This window comes from Macrobrachium nipponense, chromosome 39, assembly GCF_015104395.2.
Source record: "Macrobrachium nipponense isolate FS-2020 chromosome 39, ASM1510439v2, whole genome shotgun sequence".
Lineage (NCBI taxonomy): Eukaryota > Metazoa > Arthropoda > Malacostraca > Decapoda > Palaemonidae > Macrobrachium > Macrobrachium nipponense.
In genome coordinates, this window is record NC_061099.1 from 7,132,684 (window position 1) to 7,150,183 (window position 17,500).

Consider the following 17,500-nt stretch of genomic DNA (forward strand, 5'->3'; position numbering starts at 1 on the left):
GACATGTTTCTTTTTTATTTGTTTTATTTATTTATTTTTATTTTTTACGTTGAAGCCGGGTCGAGTCATTGACCTTGGAACCCTATGGTTTTCTTTTAATTGCTTCATCATGGTTAGATTTACATTTTTTTTTGCACGTGGCTGATGTAAACAAACAGACATTGAAGCCGGTTTGAGTCATTGATCGTTAAAAATTAAATTTTTTAATTGCATCATGATTGTTAGATTTACAAGTATTTTTTTTACACGTGACTACTGTAAACAAATAATTGCATCATCATTGCTGGATTTACATTTGTAAATTGCCTAATCAATGTTAGATTTACAAGTTTTTTTTTTTTACACGTGGCTGCTGTAAATAAATGAACATTGAAGCCGGTTTCAGACATTGATCTTTGGAACTGACATCATCTTTGTTAAATTTACCAGTTTTTTACACGTGTCAGTTTTGATTACTGCGCCTCCAAGCCGATTCTAGTCATAGATCTCGGGAATCTATAACTTTATTTATTGCTTCATCATTGGTAGGTTCACAAGTTTATTTTTACACATGGCAGCTGTAAATGAATAAACATTGAAACCGATTGTAGTCATTCCTCTAGAAAACTTATGATTTTTTTTTAATTGCTTCGTCATTGTTATCTTGTTTGGGAGAAGTCACCTCACAATCGATCATACTCTCATGAGAGTTCTCGGGTCGCAGTGAGCTTAAATAATTTATTATGTTCCATTATTGTCTTAATCATCTTAGATAGGCAAAGTTGATTTCTTATTGTGGGTTTCAGTTGTCTTCAGACTTTTACTGATTATTTTGATCTTCATTGCTCAAGTCCCAAAAATTCTAAGGGGTTTTTACTTCTAATATTGTAGTTGCAATATCTTCAGGAATTTGAGACGCGAGTTACAATTAACGACAAGTTTATCTATATTTATTGTAGAATTCCCTGAGGATGCAATAACATATTTCGAAATGCTGATTCGAATAAACTGTGCAGTATCATAAGGCGTGTTCATGTGAACATGAGAAGAAAGTTATACATTACAAACGTCATTGATTTATTTTAATATCTGGATACAACCCCCCCCCCCCCCCCCCCCCCCCGCCCAAAAGAACTTTAGAATATTTATTGCTTCTGTTAACTTAACGTAATTTGCTAACAAGTCTGAATACGACAAGAATTAATGTAACGTGTGCAACTAAGTTATAAAGAACTCCTTCTCATATATTTGTTTACAGCTGCACTTCCAAATGTCTTCCATATTTCGTTTACCATTGATTCACGCCTATTCTGTGCCATTCGCTATCCAGCGTATCATTTTACCCCTTATGAAGTCGGTGACTTAATTTAGATGTATTAGTTTTCATATAAATCTAATCAAATGAAACCGCAAGATCCCGCGAAAAAAATATATCTGAAAATACATTTTCAAGAAAGAAGAAGAATTAATGATTAGTTATTTCTTGCGCAGAAGGAGGGAATAGAAGTACGGGATCTATTGAATGACATTTTTATTTCATTTTAAAGCAGAGGACGCGACTAAAGACGCCAGTCACTTGTTATAATATTTCAAGAGACTGGAAAAGTAAGGTTTTCGGTTTTCATTACGTGAGATATTAGCTATAGAGAGAAATTACCGGGATCTCTCCCAGATAGTGACCTCCAAGGGTTACTATTACCCGGTATGTATCCACCTTCGATGCGTGTTTAGTACTAACAAGCCCGTTGGGGATGACCGTCAATACATAAACAAATGACTGTAAATATCATATAAATATAACGACCCCCAAGAAATATTAATCCTGGACAACGACCCCTAAAACCCTTGGGAGTCACTATGTCAGTGACTAACAAAGATCCAATTACCGTAAGTTAATTCATCACTTACATCCTGACATATTACGAAAAATTGAGCGGCCATTGAAATTCAGTAGGCCTGTAGAGTCGTTTGTCGTTTACTCGGGAAGTAAGCCTACAAACAACTACTGTGTTGTCGTTGTTTTGGGGAGGCGGGGTTTAGGAAAGCCTAAAAAAGCGTTTCGCGTTGAGATGAAGTTACAGGAATTTTAGGATGGAATATTTATGGTTTATTTATTAGAGTGAATATGTAAAAAATGAAAAATGTGCAGCCTTCGGGACGTGTTATCTCTCCCATTCATATCTCTCTTATCAATGTTATTGCTGGGGATTCAAGTTGTTTCAACTTTTGTTTTGGGTGTCTCTGCCAACATCTCTTTTCTTGGAATGTTAACTGAAAATTATTATGAGCCATTGTAGATTTTCCTATTTGTGTTAATCTTGGAAGGATTAAACAAAATCATTTTGGAATTAGTGCAATTTTATTGTCTGTTTTGCAGCTGAGAAGATCAAATGGGGCACGAAACACACAAGTATATGGGGCAGAGCTTATGAAACATGGGGAATTATTTTAAATCTAGTTTTCCTTATTATTTTCCCATTTTTGTTCCTCGAAGGAATAATAACAAAAATAATTTTGGAGTGAGTGCATTTTATTGTCTGGTTTGAGAAGATCTAATGGGGCACGAAACACAGAAGTATATGAGGCAGATTTTATGAAATATGGTGAATTATTCCGTGAAATCTATGTTTATTATTCCCTATTAAAAAGGACTTTCAAAGATAATGAAAAAAGATAACGAAAGATGATGAAAGATGTTAAAGATGATAATATCAGGTGAGACGAGCCTTGCATTTGTCACAGGCTGCTCGCTTGCATTCCTTTTTTGCAAGGTGATCTGCACGTTGCACTATATGCTGGAAGTGGGTGAAATGGAACACTCTACTGAAGACTATGATTATCACCATTATTTTAATTGCATTAGCCATTAGAGCATCATGATGTCGATTTATTTTTTTTGGTCCAAGTTGTGCCGGCCACTGGTGATTTTGTATTCTTGGGAGTCTGGTTCATGTCTCGTTCATGTTTATACCAATGACGCGTTGGAACTGTACATGGCGCTGACGCAGGTGTTCATGAGGCACGCGTGAAGTTTCATCATTTCGAAGACCTGTGGGAATTGCAGAAATCGTTTATTAGTTATTTAATGATCGTGGTGGGGTTTTGTTGAATAATGAACGTAGGCAGCAACATTATTAGTGAATAATACTGGAAGAAAAATTCGACAATAACGTGCTGTATATAATGAATGCTATATAATGAATATTGTATCTTTCATGACACGTTCATATCCAAAACAGTGTTAAATCTCACTTGGTACTTCAAGCGTCTAGCGCACACATTTCACATTTGAAGACCAACACACGGTGATCTTATATTATATTAAATAAGTACAGTAGTGCCGTCAGTGCACCTCACGCGGTGCACTGTGGGCATTCCTAAAGATTCTCTGCTGCAACCCCGTTTCATTCCTTTTGTTGTACCTCCGTTCATAGTCTCTTTCTTCCATCTTAGGTTCCACCCTCTCGTGGCGATTGTTTCGTAGCGCAGCCGAGTAACCTCATAACAGGTCGCAGCCTTTGGCCTCGATGGTATATTGCATTCCAAAAAACGCGCGTCTTAGAAACAAACCGATAATACTTACGCAATAGCCGTCCTGTGGGATTTTGCATCCTTGGCCGGTGACTGCCGTCTTCACGGCGGTTATTGCTTGAGCGGTCAGTTCCGGGCTCCTGTCCAGAGTCATTCCTACCATAGCTTTGAGGTTGCCATGGTTGTCGAATGGATCGTAGGTCTGGAAGAGAAAGAGTGAAGGAATATGGGATGAGTGGCCAGGTGAGGAGATGTTTTCGTTAAGTCAGGCAGGCTCTATCTTTGTATATTGAGATTCAAGTGAGTCAGGCAGACTCTGTTCGGTAACAGAATTAGTCTTTCTACATTGTGACTCGAATATTGGTGCCAGACAGGCTTCATTAGAAACAGATTTGTTCTTTGTAGACATCGACTCAAATGTTGGTGTCGTAGATCCAGTTTTCAAGGTTAAATATAGATTTTATTAATAAAAAAAATCTAAATTTTAATATATAGCTTTATACCTCATAGTAACATTAATTTCCTTCATTCTGTAGACTTCCTGCTGCCCCATGCCGATGATTACAGCTCTTATTATTATTATTATTATTATTATTATTATTATTATTATTATTATTATTATTATTATTATTATTATTATTATGAATTTCTACATTTGCTCACTTTTGATAGCATTGATATGGTTATGCGTTCATTAATTTTTCATAATTACATAATTGATTGTAGGACTTTTATCCCAGTCTAAATTTCGTATAAAAGGTGGTGTGATAAAAGGACGCTCAAATATTGAAATATCGAGATAGAATGGAGAGATAATCCACCAGATATTTGAGTGAATGTCTCAGCATACGCTTGAAGAAGGAAAGGAATGTTTCAGTGATGATGCTTTTCTTTATCTACGTGAAACAGAATGTAAGTATAAATATAAAGGAGGAAGACTTACTAATCCCATTTGAGTCATCACACACTCCGTCATTTTTGCCTGTGGACTTTCCCCATTGAAGTATGCGGCAATAACACCTGGAAATAGTATTAAAAGAAAAAACATTCAGTTACTTTTTGGAAAGTGCACCCACTAAATCTTTAAAGTATTTGTGTGTTGAATTTCACTAATGTATGACTTTAATTACTTTTTTGAGAATAATTTTCCTGAATGAAAAACAACATTGAGTTATTTATTGCAGAAATGAACCCGCAAAATCATTAAAGTATTTGTGCGTTGACATTTCACTAAAGTATGACTTGAATTACATTTTTGCGACGTAACGTTTTTTTCTTTTTTCTTTTTCTCCGGCCAGTGTGATCAAGTAAATGCTGTCAAATTTATAAATGCTTGTATTGCATTGCTAAGGCTCGTGAATTATACATATGCATAAATGTGTATACATTTGTTTATATGTACATATGTATAATGAAAATGAACGGAAAAGGAATCATTGCTTGATATTTAATAAAAAAAAGAGATGGATTGTTAGAGAGAAGAAAAGAACTTACCGGGGAAGCAAGCTTTGTACAATTGGAATGCTTCCTCGGGTACGAAGCCTCTGCTGCATTTAGGGGCATCGGTTTCGCAGTTGCTGTAGCCGCAGCTGGGCACTGAAAAATAATATGGAACATAAAATGCAACATATTGATAAAATACATCATTGTTCACTACATAAAATGCAACATATTGATAAAATACATCATTATGCGCTAGGCCTGGCCACATATCATTTATCCGTAGGAGGGGTTAGTACCGTCAGTGTACCTCATGCGGTGCACTGTTGGCATTAGTTAATCTTCCTTGCAGCGTCCCTTAGACCAATAAATAAATGACCAATAAATAAATGAGTGTCACTTACGGTAGATTTCGAGCGAAATCTTAGTGCTGTTCAAGTCAGGGAGTTTGTCGACGAGGAACTTGCTGGAGCCAGCGAGCATCTTCACCAGCTTCTGGACGGGGAACTCGACGTAGTCGTTGCCTTCCAAGAACTCCCTGACCGACTTGTAGATCTCTCTCGCCACGGTCTTGGGCGATTCGTCCTGCTGCTGCATGTCGCCCATGCCCTGGGCATTGGTCGAGGCAATAACGAAAAAGATCGCCAAGGTAGCCAGGAAGATCTTCATGTTGTCGTTTGCCCTTGATGTGGTGTCCTGCCGAAAAAGATTTGGTGGTGATTTCTTACACACTTATCATTCGTTGTCGTGGATTGCTTGTACATCTATTGTATATACATATATATATGTATATGTAAATATATATGTATATATATATATATATATATATATATATATATATGTGTATGTATATATATATATATATATATATATATATATATATATATATATATATATATGTGTGTGTGTGTGTGTGTGTGTGTGTGTATATGTAGATATGTATATGTATATATATAATATATATATGTGTATATGTATACACACACACACACACACACACACACACACACACACATATATATATATATATATATATATATATATATATATATATATATATAAAACATTTTGAGACGGGTTGCTTTAAAATGTCAAGCTTTTGATACACTATTCAGTTACGAAATTTATGTGCTAAGAAAATGGTGCATTACTTTTAAAGATCACTGATTAACTATTAGAAATTATATGCCTCCAAAGCAGTTATTTCAAAGAGCATTCAGTAGGATAACTCAAGTTGTAAATCCCAGTAGGTGGAAAATGGGCGTCTCATTATTCCAGTTCAGATTTTCTCAGCTGAATCGAACAGAAACTTGCAGCGGATATGTTTATGAAGGACTGGAGTGATTTAGCTGATATATTCGAGACCATATTACTTATTGAACTTATTACAAGATCGAGTTCGCAAAATAAGCCTTCGAATATCCAAAAATAAGCTTCGAAGACGTCATTCCTAGATTCACCTAGAAAGAATGAATTTCGTAGTTACGTGATCCAGGGTTGATTTTAACGTTATGCGAAAGCAAACATAATAAAACGATTACGTACGGTTATTTTCCACGTAAAATTAACACACAAATAGAGAACAAATGTAATTTCCTGTATAACCTATTCACGATTAAATTCTATATCAGTTATATTGGTTGAGATTGATGACATGAGTCGGTTTTCCTTCGAAGATTTAGTCATGGCTGAATTTGTTACAAAACACACAAATAAATAAAGATACAATAACCTGTTACGAGCATTTAATATTTAAAGGTCTTACCCAGGAACATTTAATATTTAAAGGGTCTTACCCAAGAGTATTTAATATTTAAAGGTCTAACCCAAGAGCATTTATTATCTAAAGGTCTTACCCAAATGCATTTAATATTTAAAGGTCTTACCCATGAGCGTTTAATATCTAAAGGTCTAACCCAAGAGCATTTAATATTTAAAAGGTCTTACCCAGTACTTCATATTCAAAGGTCTTACCCGAAAGTCTTACTGAGGAGTCTTAAAAGCGATCTCAGAGGAGGCTCTGCTAGTTCTGTCCTGTCCTGCGGAGAGTGGGCGTCAGGGAATACGAGTCCAAGTCTTTTATACTTGCGAAACTGAGCCCGGAATAAGTACCCCCATAATTCATGGCAAGTTATATCAAGAATGACAAATGGAAATGTCATTGTAGCGAAACAAGTAGGCCCGTATTTTATGCACGGGAAATTGGCTCCACTTCCTTTCTGTAGGAGACTGCATCTCCTTCGTGTTTATTTATGCTATGTAGCACAGTCGCAATCGCCAGCACGCACACACATACATACATAAATACCACACACACACACATATATATTATATTTATAATTTATATAATATTATTATATATATAATTATAATAGTATGTATATATATATATATATAATATATATAATAAATATTATATTTAATTTATATATATATATTATATAATATATAATAATATATATATTAAATATTATATAATTATATATATTATATATATATATATATATATATGTATATATATATATATATATATATATATATGTATGTATATAAATATATATATATTATAATAAATATAATATATAATATATATATCTATATATATATATATATATCATATAATATATATATATATATATAGGATATTATATATATATGTATTTTATTATACAATATATTTATATATATATATATATAGTATAATATATTATATATATGATTATATAATATATATATAAATATATATATATATAAATATATATATTATTATCTATATATATATATATATATATATACTATATATATAATATATATTATTCGAGCTACAAATGTCCTTTAATATCTAATTCGCACTACCTCGGAATTAATCTATTTTCATACATGTAAACCGAAGGGGAATTTTTTAGTCGATAATAATTTCATCCTCTCGTGGGTTTGAACCACCGCCCAGCGGACAGAGAATAAATGAGGACGTCAGTGATGTTGTCGATTTCTTCTCTGTCCGCTGGGCGGTGGTTCGAACCCGGAAGAGGACGAAATCATTACCAACTACAAAATCCCCTTCGGTTTACATGTATGAAAATATATTAATTCCGAGGTAGAGCGAACTAGATATTACAGGACATTTGTAGCTCGAATAATTTATATGAGTCACGGTGATATGATAATTATTCATATATATGTATGTATGTAAGCATGCATGTATATATATTTATACGTGTGCTCTGTATTGTATTTTACCGAATATCCTCATCTGTCTTGTTACCAACACCAACCTTTTTTTGCTATTGCTTCTCGTCATCTAATTCCTCACCTTTTTATTTTGTTTTTAGTCCGCATACGAGTCTACTGGCGTCTGACTCGACTCAACCATACCAGCTTTCTGAAAAGGTGACTGTCGATTAAGAGGTAGGCATTACTTGAGGAAGTTTGCAGCGTCCCTTCGGCCCCTAGCTGCAGCTTCTTTCGTTCCTTCAACTGTACCTCCTTTCATATTCTCTTTTTTCCATCTATCTTTCCACTCTCTCTGACAATTTTTTCATGCTGCAACTGCTTTGAGGTTTTCTTCCTGTTATAATTTTCAAACCTTTTACTGTCGTTTCCCTTTCAGCGTTGATTAACCCTCATAGCTCCCAGCGCTTGGCCTTTGGCATATATATATACATATAGTATATATAATATATATAATATATATATATATATATATATATATATATATATATATTCATCGGTACTACGAATCGGAAATGATGTTCGTTCTTAACATCGTGAGAATAATAGCGACGGTGGTTCGCATGACATAAACTCATGATCGCAATAGAAAGATTTGCAACGCTAAGTTGCCTTAAGGAACTGTGGCTGTTTGTGCTTGTCCTTGAAACTGTCCTCCTGCAAGCAACGCCCCGGGGTTCGCGCGTTCGAGCAAGCAACGTCTTCGTGACCATTATCTAGCTCTATGATCGCTCCGAATGGTCAGCTGAAAGTGGATGCTTCTGTAGCGTGAGATTTTTTCTCATTCTCTTCATTTTGTTTTCTGTGTTTTTGATTTGTTGTTTTTATTAGAGCTGTGCTATTTTGTTCGTCTTTTTAAGTCTGTATAAGCAGATATATAACGAGAAATTAACGCCATTAGCAAAGGAAAATGCATAGCTAGTCCACTTGTGCTGCGGACATAAGGCAAATTGTAGATGATTTTCGCAGTTCCAACGTTTTTCTGTCTAGTACAGGATGTCCATTAAGACTAATTCTAGTGTTTCCCGAATGCTAATGAGCAGAGTCATGGAATTCAGTAGATGTAGAATTATTCCTCTGTCTGGTCGCCCTGGCATCATTGGTAGGTTTACAATTTTTTTTTTACACGTGGCAGCTGTAAATAAATAAACATTGAAGCCGATTGTAGTCATTCCTCTAGAAAACTTATGATTTTCTTTTAATTGTTTTGTCATTGTTATCTTGTTTGGGAGAAGTCACCTCACAATCGATCATACTCTAATGAGAGTTCTCGGGTCGCAGTGAGGTTAACTACTTTATTATGTTCGATTATTGTCTTAATCATCTTAGATAGGCAAAGTTGATTTCTTATTGTGGGTTTCAGTCGTCTTCAGAATTTTACTGATTATTTTGATCTTCATTGCTCAAGTCTCAAAAATTCTAAGGGGTTTTTACTTCTAATATTGTAGTTGCAATATCTTCAGGAATTTGAGACGCGAGTTACAATTAACGATAAGTTTATCTATATCTATTTTAGAATTCCCTGAGGATGCAATAACATATTTCGAAATGTTGGAATAAACTGTGCAGTATCATAAGGCGTGTTCATGTGAACATGAGACGAGAGTTATACATTACAAACGTCACTGATTAATTTTAATATCTGGATACACCGGCCCCTCTTGAGGTAATTTGCTAGCAAGTCTAAATGCGACAAGAATTAATGTAACGTGTGCAGCTAAGTTATAAAGAACTCCTTCTCATATATTTGTTTACAGCTGCACTTCCAAATGTCTTCCATATTTCATTTACCATTCGCTATGCAGCGTATCATTTTACCCCTTATGAAGTCGGTGACTTATTTTAGACGTATTTTAGTTTTCATGTAAATCTAATGAAATGAAACCGCAAGACCTCGCTAAAAAAAATATATTTCTGAAAATACATTTTCAAGAAAAAAGAAGAATTAATGATTAGTTATTTCTTGCGCAGAAGGAGGGAATAAAAGTACGGGATCTATTGAATGACATTTTTATTTCATTTTAATGCAGAGGACGCGACTAAAGACGCCAGTCACTTGTTATTATATTTCAAGAGACTGGAAAAGTAAGGTTTTCGGTTTTCATTACGTGAGATATTAGCTATAGAGATAAATTACCGGGATCTCTCCCGGATAGTGACCTCCAAGGATTACTATTACCCGGTATGTATCCACCTTCGTTGCGTGTTTAGTACTAACAAGCCCGTTGGGGATGACCGTCAAAACATAAACAAATGACTGTAAATATCATATAAATATAACGACCTTCAAGAAATATTAATCCTAGACAACGACCCCCTAACCCTTGGGAGTCACTATGTCACTGTCTAACAAAGATCCAATTATCGTAAGTCAATTCATCACTTACATCCTGACATATTACGAAAAGTTGAGCGGCCATTGAAATTCAGTAGGCCTGTAGAGTCGTTTGTCGTTTACTCGGGAAGTAAGCCTACAAACAACTACTGTGTTGTCGTTGTTTTGGGGGGCGGGGTTTAGGAAAGCCTAAAAAAGCATTTCGCGTTGAGTTAAAGTTACAGGAATTTTAGAATGGAATATTTATGGTTTATTTATTAGAATGAATATGTAAAAAATGAATAATGTGCATGTTAAAACGTACATAAAAATTATTACTAATAAAATATAGCGTATTTATTTTAATTTTCGTTGGTGAAGCAAGGCTCTATTTGACCATAGATTTTAGCACGCGCTCCGAGTAAGCTAGAGGTCGGATCACGCCATGTTTTTATGTAGCACTTTTATGTTACATCGGTGACTGATCATATTATCTAGAATTCTAGATTGTAGGGTTACCCACATCTGAGATATCTTTAGGGGAGGCGACGCAGTTTTCCGGAAGTCTTATCTCCCCCATTCATATCTCTCTTATCAATGCAGTTGGTGGGGACTCAAGTTTTTTCAACTTTTGTTTTGGGTGTCACCGGCAACATCTCTTCTTTTGGGATGTTAACTGAAAATTATTATGAGCCATTGTAGATTTTCCTATTTGTGTTAATCTTGGAAGGATTAAACAAAATCATTTTGGAATTAGTGCAATTTTATTGTCTGTTTTGCAGCTGAGAAGATCAAATGGGGCACGAAACACACAAGTTTCATAAGCAGAACTTATGAAACAAGGTGAATTATTACGTGAAATCTATGGTTTTCCTTATTTTCTCGTTTTTGTTAAATCTGGAAGGAATCATTAAAAAAATAAATTTAGAATGAGTGCATTTTATTGCCTGGTTTGAGGAGATCTAATGGGCCACGAAACACCGAAGTATATGAGGCAGAGCTTATGAAACATGGGGAATTATTTTAAATCTATGGTTTTCCTTATTATTTTCCCATTTTTGTTAATCCTGGAAGGAATAATAAAAAAACTTAAGTTTGGAGTGAGTGCGTTTTATTGTCTGGTTTGAGAAAATCTAATGGATCACGAAGCACAGAAATATATGAGGCAGATTTTATGAAACATTGTAAATTATTCCGTGAAATCTATGTTTGTTATTCCCTATTAAAAAGGACTTTCAAAGATAATGAAAAAAGATACGAAAGATGATGAAAGATGTTAAAGATGATAATATCAGGTGAGACGAGCCTTGCATTTGTCACAGGCTGCTCGCTTGCATTCCTTGTTTGCAAGGTGATCTGCATGTTTTACTATATGCTGGAAGTGGGTGAAATGGAACACTCTACTGAAGACTATGATTATCAGCATCATTTTAATTGCATTAGTCATATGAGCATCATGATGTCGAATTTTTTTTTTTTGGTCCAATTTGTGCCGGCTACTGGTGATTTTGTATTCTCGGGAGACTGGTTCATGTCTGGTTCATGTTTATACCAATGACGCGTTGGAACTGTACATGGCGCTGACGCAGGTGTTCATGAGGCACTCGTGAAGTTTCATCATTTCGAAGATCTGTGGGAATTGCAGAAATCATTTATTATTAGTTATTTATTGATCGTGTTGGGGTTTTGTTGAATAATGAACGTAGTGAATAATACTGGAAGAAAAATTCGACAATAACGTGTTGTATATAATGAATGCTATATAATGAATATTGTATCTTTCATTATACTTCATATCCAAAACAGTGTTAAATCTCACTTGGTACTTCAAGCTTCTAGCGCACACATTTCACATTTGAAAACCATCAAACGGTGATCTTACATTAAATAAGTACAGTGCACCTCATGCGGTGCACTGTGGGCATTCCTAAAGATTCTCTGCTGCAACCCCGTTTTATTTCTTTTGTTGTACCTCCGTTCATAGTCTCTTTCTTTCATCTTAGGTTCCACCCTCTTGTGGCGATTGTTTCGTAGCGCAGCCGAGTAACCTCATAACAAGTCCCAGCCTTTGGCCTCGATGGTATATTGCATTCCAAAAAACGCGCGTCTTAGAAACAAAGCCATAATACTTGGGTTGTCCGTATAATAAGGTTCTCAAGGAGCTGCAGTTGCAAGGAACGCTTTTACACGGGATTCGGCGACACTGGCGTGTAGCTTTGTTCACCCTCCCAGTTTCCCCCCCGGCGAGCTGTCTGCGACACTCAGCCTTGGCTTGGCAGCCGATAGAGATGGAGCTCCCACTTGCTTCTCCTGCCAGGTGCGAATTACGCTCTGTAATTCGTTTTTTGTGCGCAAAGAACACTGTACTGGTGGACATTCATTCCCAACTGTGTGAAGTCTACGGAGAAAATTGAATGAGCGTACAACATGTGCGCTAACGGTGCAGAGAATTCAAAGACGGACGTACAGACGTCCATAACGCATTTCAGAACCGGAGAGGAGCTGAAAGAAGATGTTTTAAGCTACCTTCACGGAGCTGCGGGAGAGTTCATACGATTCAGGCATAAAGAAGATGGTACACCGCATGCAAAAATGCATTGATCTCAACGACGATTATGACGAAAAAAGCAAAAAGTCTAGGCTTTCCAAAAATGCGTTATTCAGTGCTAATAATCATGTTTTTCATTGTGAAAAATCTTTGGGAACCTTCTTTTACGGACAACCCTCGTACTTACGCAAGAGTCGTCCTCTGGAATCTTGCATCCTTGGCCGGTGACTGCCGTCTTCACGGCGGTTATTGCTTGAGCGGTCAGATCCGGGTTCCTGTCCAGAGTCATTCCCACCATAGCTTTGAAGTTGCCCTTGTTGTCGAATGGATCGTAGGTCTGGAAGAGAGAGAGTGAAGGAATATGGAATGAGTGGCCAGGTGAGGAGATGTTTTCGTCAAGTCAGGCAGGCTCTATCTTTGTATATTGTGATTCAAGTGAGTCAGGCAGACTCTGTTCGGTAACAGAATTAGTCTTTCTACATTGTAACTCGAATATTGGTGCCAGAGAGGCTTCATTAAAAACAGATTTGTTCTTTGTAGACATCAACTCAAATGTTGGTGTCGTAGATCCAGTTTTCAAGGTTAAATATAGATTTTATTTATATAAAAAAATCTAAATTTTAATATATAGCTTTATACCTCATAGTAACATCAATTTCCTTCATTCTGTAGACTTCCTGCTGCCCCATGCAGATGATTACAGCTATTATTATTATTATTATTATTATTATTATTATTATTATTATTATTATTATGAATTTCAAAATTTACCTGCATTTGCTCACTTTTGAAAACGTTTGTATAGTTATGCGTTCATTAATTTTTAATAATTGCATAATTGATTGTCGGACTTTTATCCCAGTCTTAATTTTCGTATAAAAGGGGGTGTGATAGAAGGACGCGCAAATATTGAAATATCGAGACAAAATGGAGAGATAACCCACCAGATATTTGAGTGAATGTCACAGCATACGCTTGAAGAAATGAAGGAATGTCTCATGTAAGTATAAATATAAAGGAGGAAGACTTACTAATCCCACTTGAGTCATCACACACTCCGTCATTTTTGCCCGTGGACTTTCCCCATTGAAGTATGCGGCTATAGCACCTGGAAATAGTATTAAAGAAATATTCAGTTACTTTTTGGAAAGTGCACCCGCTAAAACTTTAAAGTATTTCTGTGCTGATATTTCACTGAAGAATGACTTGAATTACTTTTTGAGTTTTTAATTTCCCTGAAAAAAAAATTGAGTTATTTATTGCAGAAATCCACCCGCAAAATCTTTAAAGTACTTGTGTGTTTACATTTCACTGCTAAAGTGACATTTTTTTCTGGAAAAAAAATCATTGAGTTACTTATTGCAGAAATGCACCCGCAAAATCATTAAAGTATTTTGTGTGTTGACATTTAACTGAAGTATGACTTTAATTACTTTTTTGCGACGTAACGTTTTTTTTTTTCTTGCCATTGTGATCAAGTAAATGCAGTCTAATTTATAAATGTTTGTATTGCATTGCTAAGGCTCGTGAATTATACATATGCATAAATGTGTGTACATTTGTATGTGTGTATATATGTATAATGAAAATGAACGGGAAATGAATCATTGCTTGATATTTAAAAAAAGATGGAATAGAGAAGAAAAGAACTTACCGGGGATGCAAGCTTTGTATAGTTCGAATGCTTCCTCGGCTACCAAGCCTCTGCTGCATTTAGGGGCATCGGTTTCGCAGTTGCTGTAGCCGCAGCTGGGCACTGAAAAATAATATGGAACATAAAATGCAACATATTGATAAAATACATAATTACGCACTAGACTTGGCCACATACAGACGTCAGTACAAGCACTTGCGTTTAATCCAGCTGTTCATTTCTCGTGTAAATATCATTTATCCCGTAGGAGGGGTTAGTACCGTCAGTGCACCTCATCCGGTGCACTGTTGGCATTACTTAAGCTTCCTTGCAGCGTCCCTTCGGACCCTAGCTGACAACGATATTCTGAATGAATTGAAGGCCGCTAGAAACAATCCATAAACCAATAAATAAATGAGTCTCACTTACGGTAGATTTCGAGCGAAATCTTTGTGCTGTTCAAGTCAGGGAGTTTGTCGACGAGGAACTTGCTGGAGCCAGCGAGCATCTTCACCATCTTCTGGACGGGGAACTCGACGTAGTCGTTGCCTTCCAAGAACTCTCTTACCGACTTGTAGATCTCTCTCGCCACGGTCTTGGGCGATTCGTCCTGCTGCTGCTGCTGCATGTCGCCCATGCCCTGGGCATTGGTCGAGGCGGCGACGGCGAAGAGGATCGCCAAGGTGGCCAGGAAGATCTTCATGTTGTCGTTTGTCTTTGATGTGGTGTCCTGCCGGAAAAGATTTGGTGGTGATTTCTTACACTCATATCATTCGTGTTCGTGGATTCCTTGCGCATCTATTATATATATATATATATATATATATATATATATATATATATATATATATATATATATATATATATATATATATATATATATATATATATTAATATATATATACATATGTATATATGTAATGCACCCTTTTCTTTGCATATTAATTTCACAACTGAATCGTGTACCAAAAGCTAGCCATTTTAAAGCAACCCGTCTCCAAATGTTATATATACATATATATATATATATATATATAGATATATATATATATATATATATATATATATATCTATATATATAAATATTATATGTATATATAGGTATACGTATATATATAATAATATATACATATTATATATATATATATAAATAATATAACTTATATATATATATATATTATTATAGAATATATAAATTAACATTTGGAGACGGGTTGCTTTAAAATGTCTAGCTTTTTATACACGATTCAGTTACGAAATTAATATGCAAAGAAAAGGGTGCACTACTTTTAAAGTTCACTATTTAACTCTGAGAAATTATAGGCCTCCAAAGCAGTTATTTCAAAGAGCATTACATAGGATAACTCAAGTTGTAAATCCCAGTAGGTGGAAAATGGGCGTCTCATTATTCCAGTTCTGATTTTCTCAGCTGAATCGAACCGAATCTGCTAGCGGATATGTTCAGCAAAGACTGAAATGATCTAGCTGATATATTCGAGACCGTATTGCTTATTGAACTAATGACATGATCGAGTTCGCAAAATAAGCTTTCGAATTTCCAAAAATAAGCTTCGAAGACGTCATTCCTAGATTCACCTAGAAAGATTGAATTTCGTAGTTACGTGATCCAGGGTTGATTTCAACGTTATGTGAAACCAAACATAATAAAGGGATTATGTAGGATTATTTGCCACGAAAAATTAACACACAACTAGAGAACAAATGTAATTTCCTATATAACTTATCCACGATTAAATTCTATATCATTTATAATGTTTGAGATTGATGACATGAGTCGGTTTTCCTTCGAAGATTTAGTCATGGCTGAATTTGTTACAAAACACAGCAATAAATAAGGTTGCAGTAACATGTTACGGGCATTTAATATTTAAAGGTCTTCCCCAGGAACATTTGATATTTAAAGGGTCTTACCCAAGAGAATTTAATAATTAAAGGTCTTACCCAAGAGAATTTAATATTTAAAAGGTCTTACCCAGGAGTACTTCATATTCAAAGGTCTTACCCGAAAATCTAACCGAGGAGTCTTAAAGGCGATCCCAGAGGAGGCTCTGCTAGTTCTGTCCTGTCCTGCGGAGAGTGGGCGTCAGGGAATGCGAGTCCAAGTCTTTTATACTTGCGAAATTGAGCCCGGAATAAGTACCCCCATAATTCATGGCAAGGTATATCAAGAATGACAGATGGAACTGTCATTGTAGCGAAACAAGTAGGCCCGTATTTTATGCACGGGAAATTGGCTCCACTTCCTTTCTGTAGGAGACTGCATCTCCTTCGTGTTTGTTTATGCTATGTAGCACAGTCGCAATCGCCAGCACGCACACACATATATACATAAATACCATATATATATACGTATATATATATATATATATATATATATATATATATGTACTCTATATATATATATATATATATATATATATATATATATATATATATATATATATATGTATATGTATGCATGTACTATATATATATATATATATATATATATATATATATATATATATATATATGTATATATATATATATATATATATATTTATTCGAGCTACAAATGTCCTTTAACATCTAATTCGCTCTAACTCGGAATTGATGTATTTTCATATATGGAAACCGAAGGGGAATTTTTTAGTTGATAATAATTTCATCCTCTCATGGGTTCAAACCACCGCCCAGCGGACAGAGAAGATATCGATAACGTCACTGACGTCCTCATTTCTTCTCTGTCCGCTGGGCGGTGTTTCGAACCCACGAGAGAACGAAATTATTACCAACTAAAAAATTCCCCTTCGGTTTACATGTA

At 35.3% G+C, this 17,500-nt stretch overlaps 3 protein-coding genes across 3 annotated transcripts in view; 1 reads left to right on the plus strand and 2 right to left on the minus strand.

Moving 5' to 3' along the window:
* The window catches only part of LOC135210085 (low-density lipoprotein receptor-related protein 4-like), a 471,815-nt gene that overhangs the window by 358,464 nt on the left and 95,851 nt on the right, over positions 1 to 17,500 (plus strand). The window lies entirely within an intron of this gene.
* Positions 2,866 to 7,005, minus strand: LOC135210503 (uncharacterized). Its single transcript, XM_064243387.1, has 6 exons — positions 6,925 to 7,005; positions 5,355 to 5,646; positions 5,005 to 5,106; positions 4,454 to 4,530; positions 3,563 to 3,712; positions 2,866 to 3,028 (listed from the first exon to the last, which is right to left on the minus strand). The coding sequence occupies exons 2-6, from the start codon at positions 5,617 to 5,619 to the stop codon at positions 2,945 to 2,947; spliced, it is 678 nt and encodes a 225-aa protein (XP_064099457.1). The 5' UTR covers positions 5,620 to 5,646; positions 6,925 to 7,005; the 3' UTR covers positions 2,866 to 2,944.
* Positions 11,241 to 16,821, minus strand: LOC135210505 (uncharacterized). The gene is made up of 6 exons (XM_064243388.1): positions 16,700 to 16,821; positions 15,106 to 15,406; positions 14,698 to 14,799; positions 14,075 to 14,151; positions 13,231 to 13,380; positions 11,241 to 12,125 (listed from the first exon to the last, which is right to left on the minus strand). Exons 2-6 carry the CDS (start codon positions 15,377 to 15,379, stop codon positions 12,042 to 12,044), a joined length of 687 nt encoding a protein of 228 aa, XP_064099458.1. The 5' UTR covers positions 15,380 to 15,406; positions 16,700 to 16,821; the 3' UTR covers positions 11,241 to 12,041.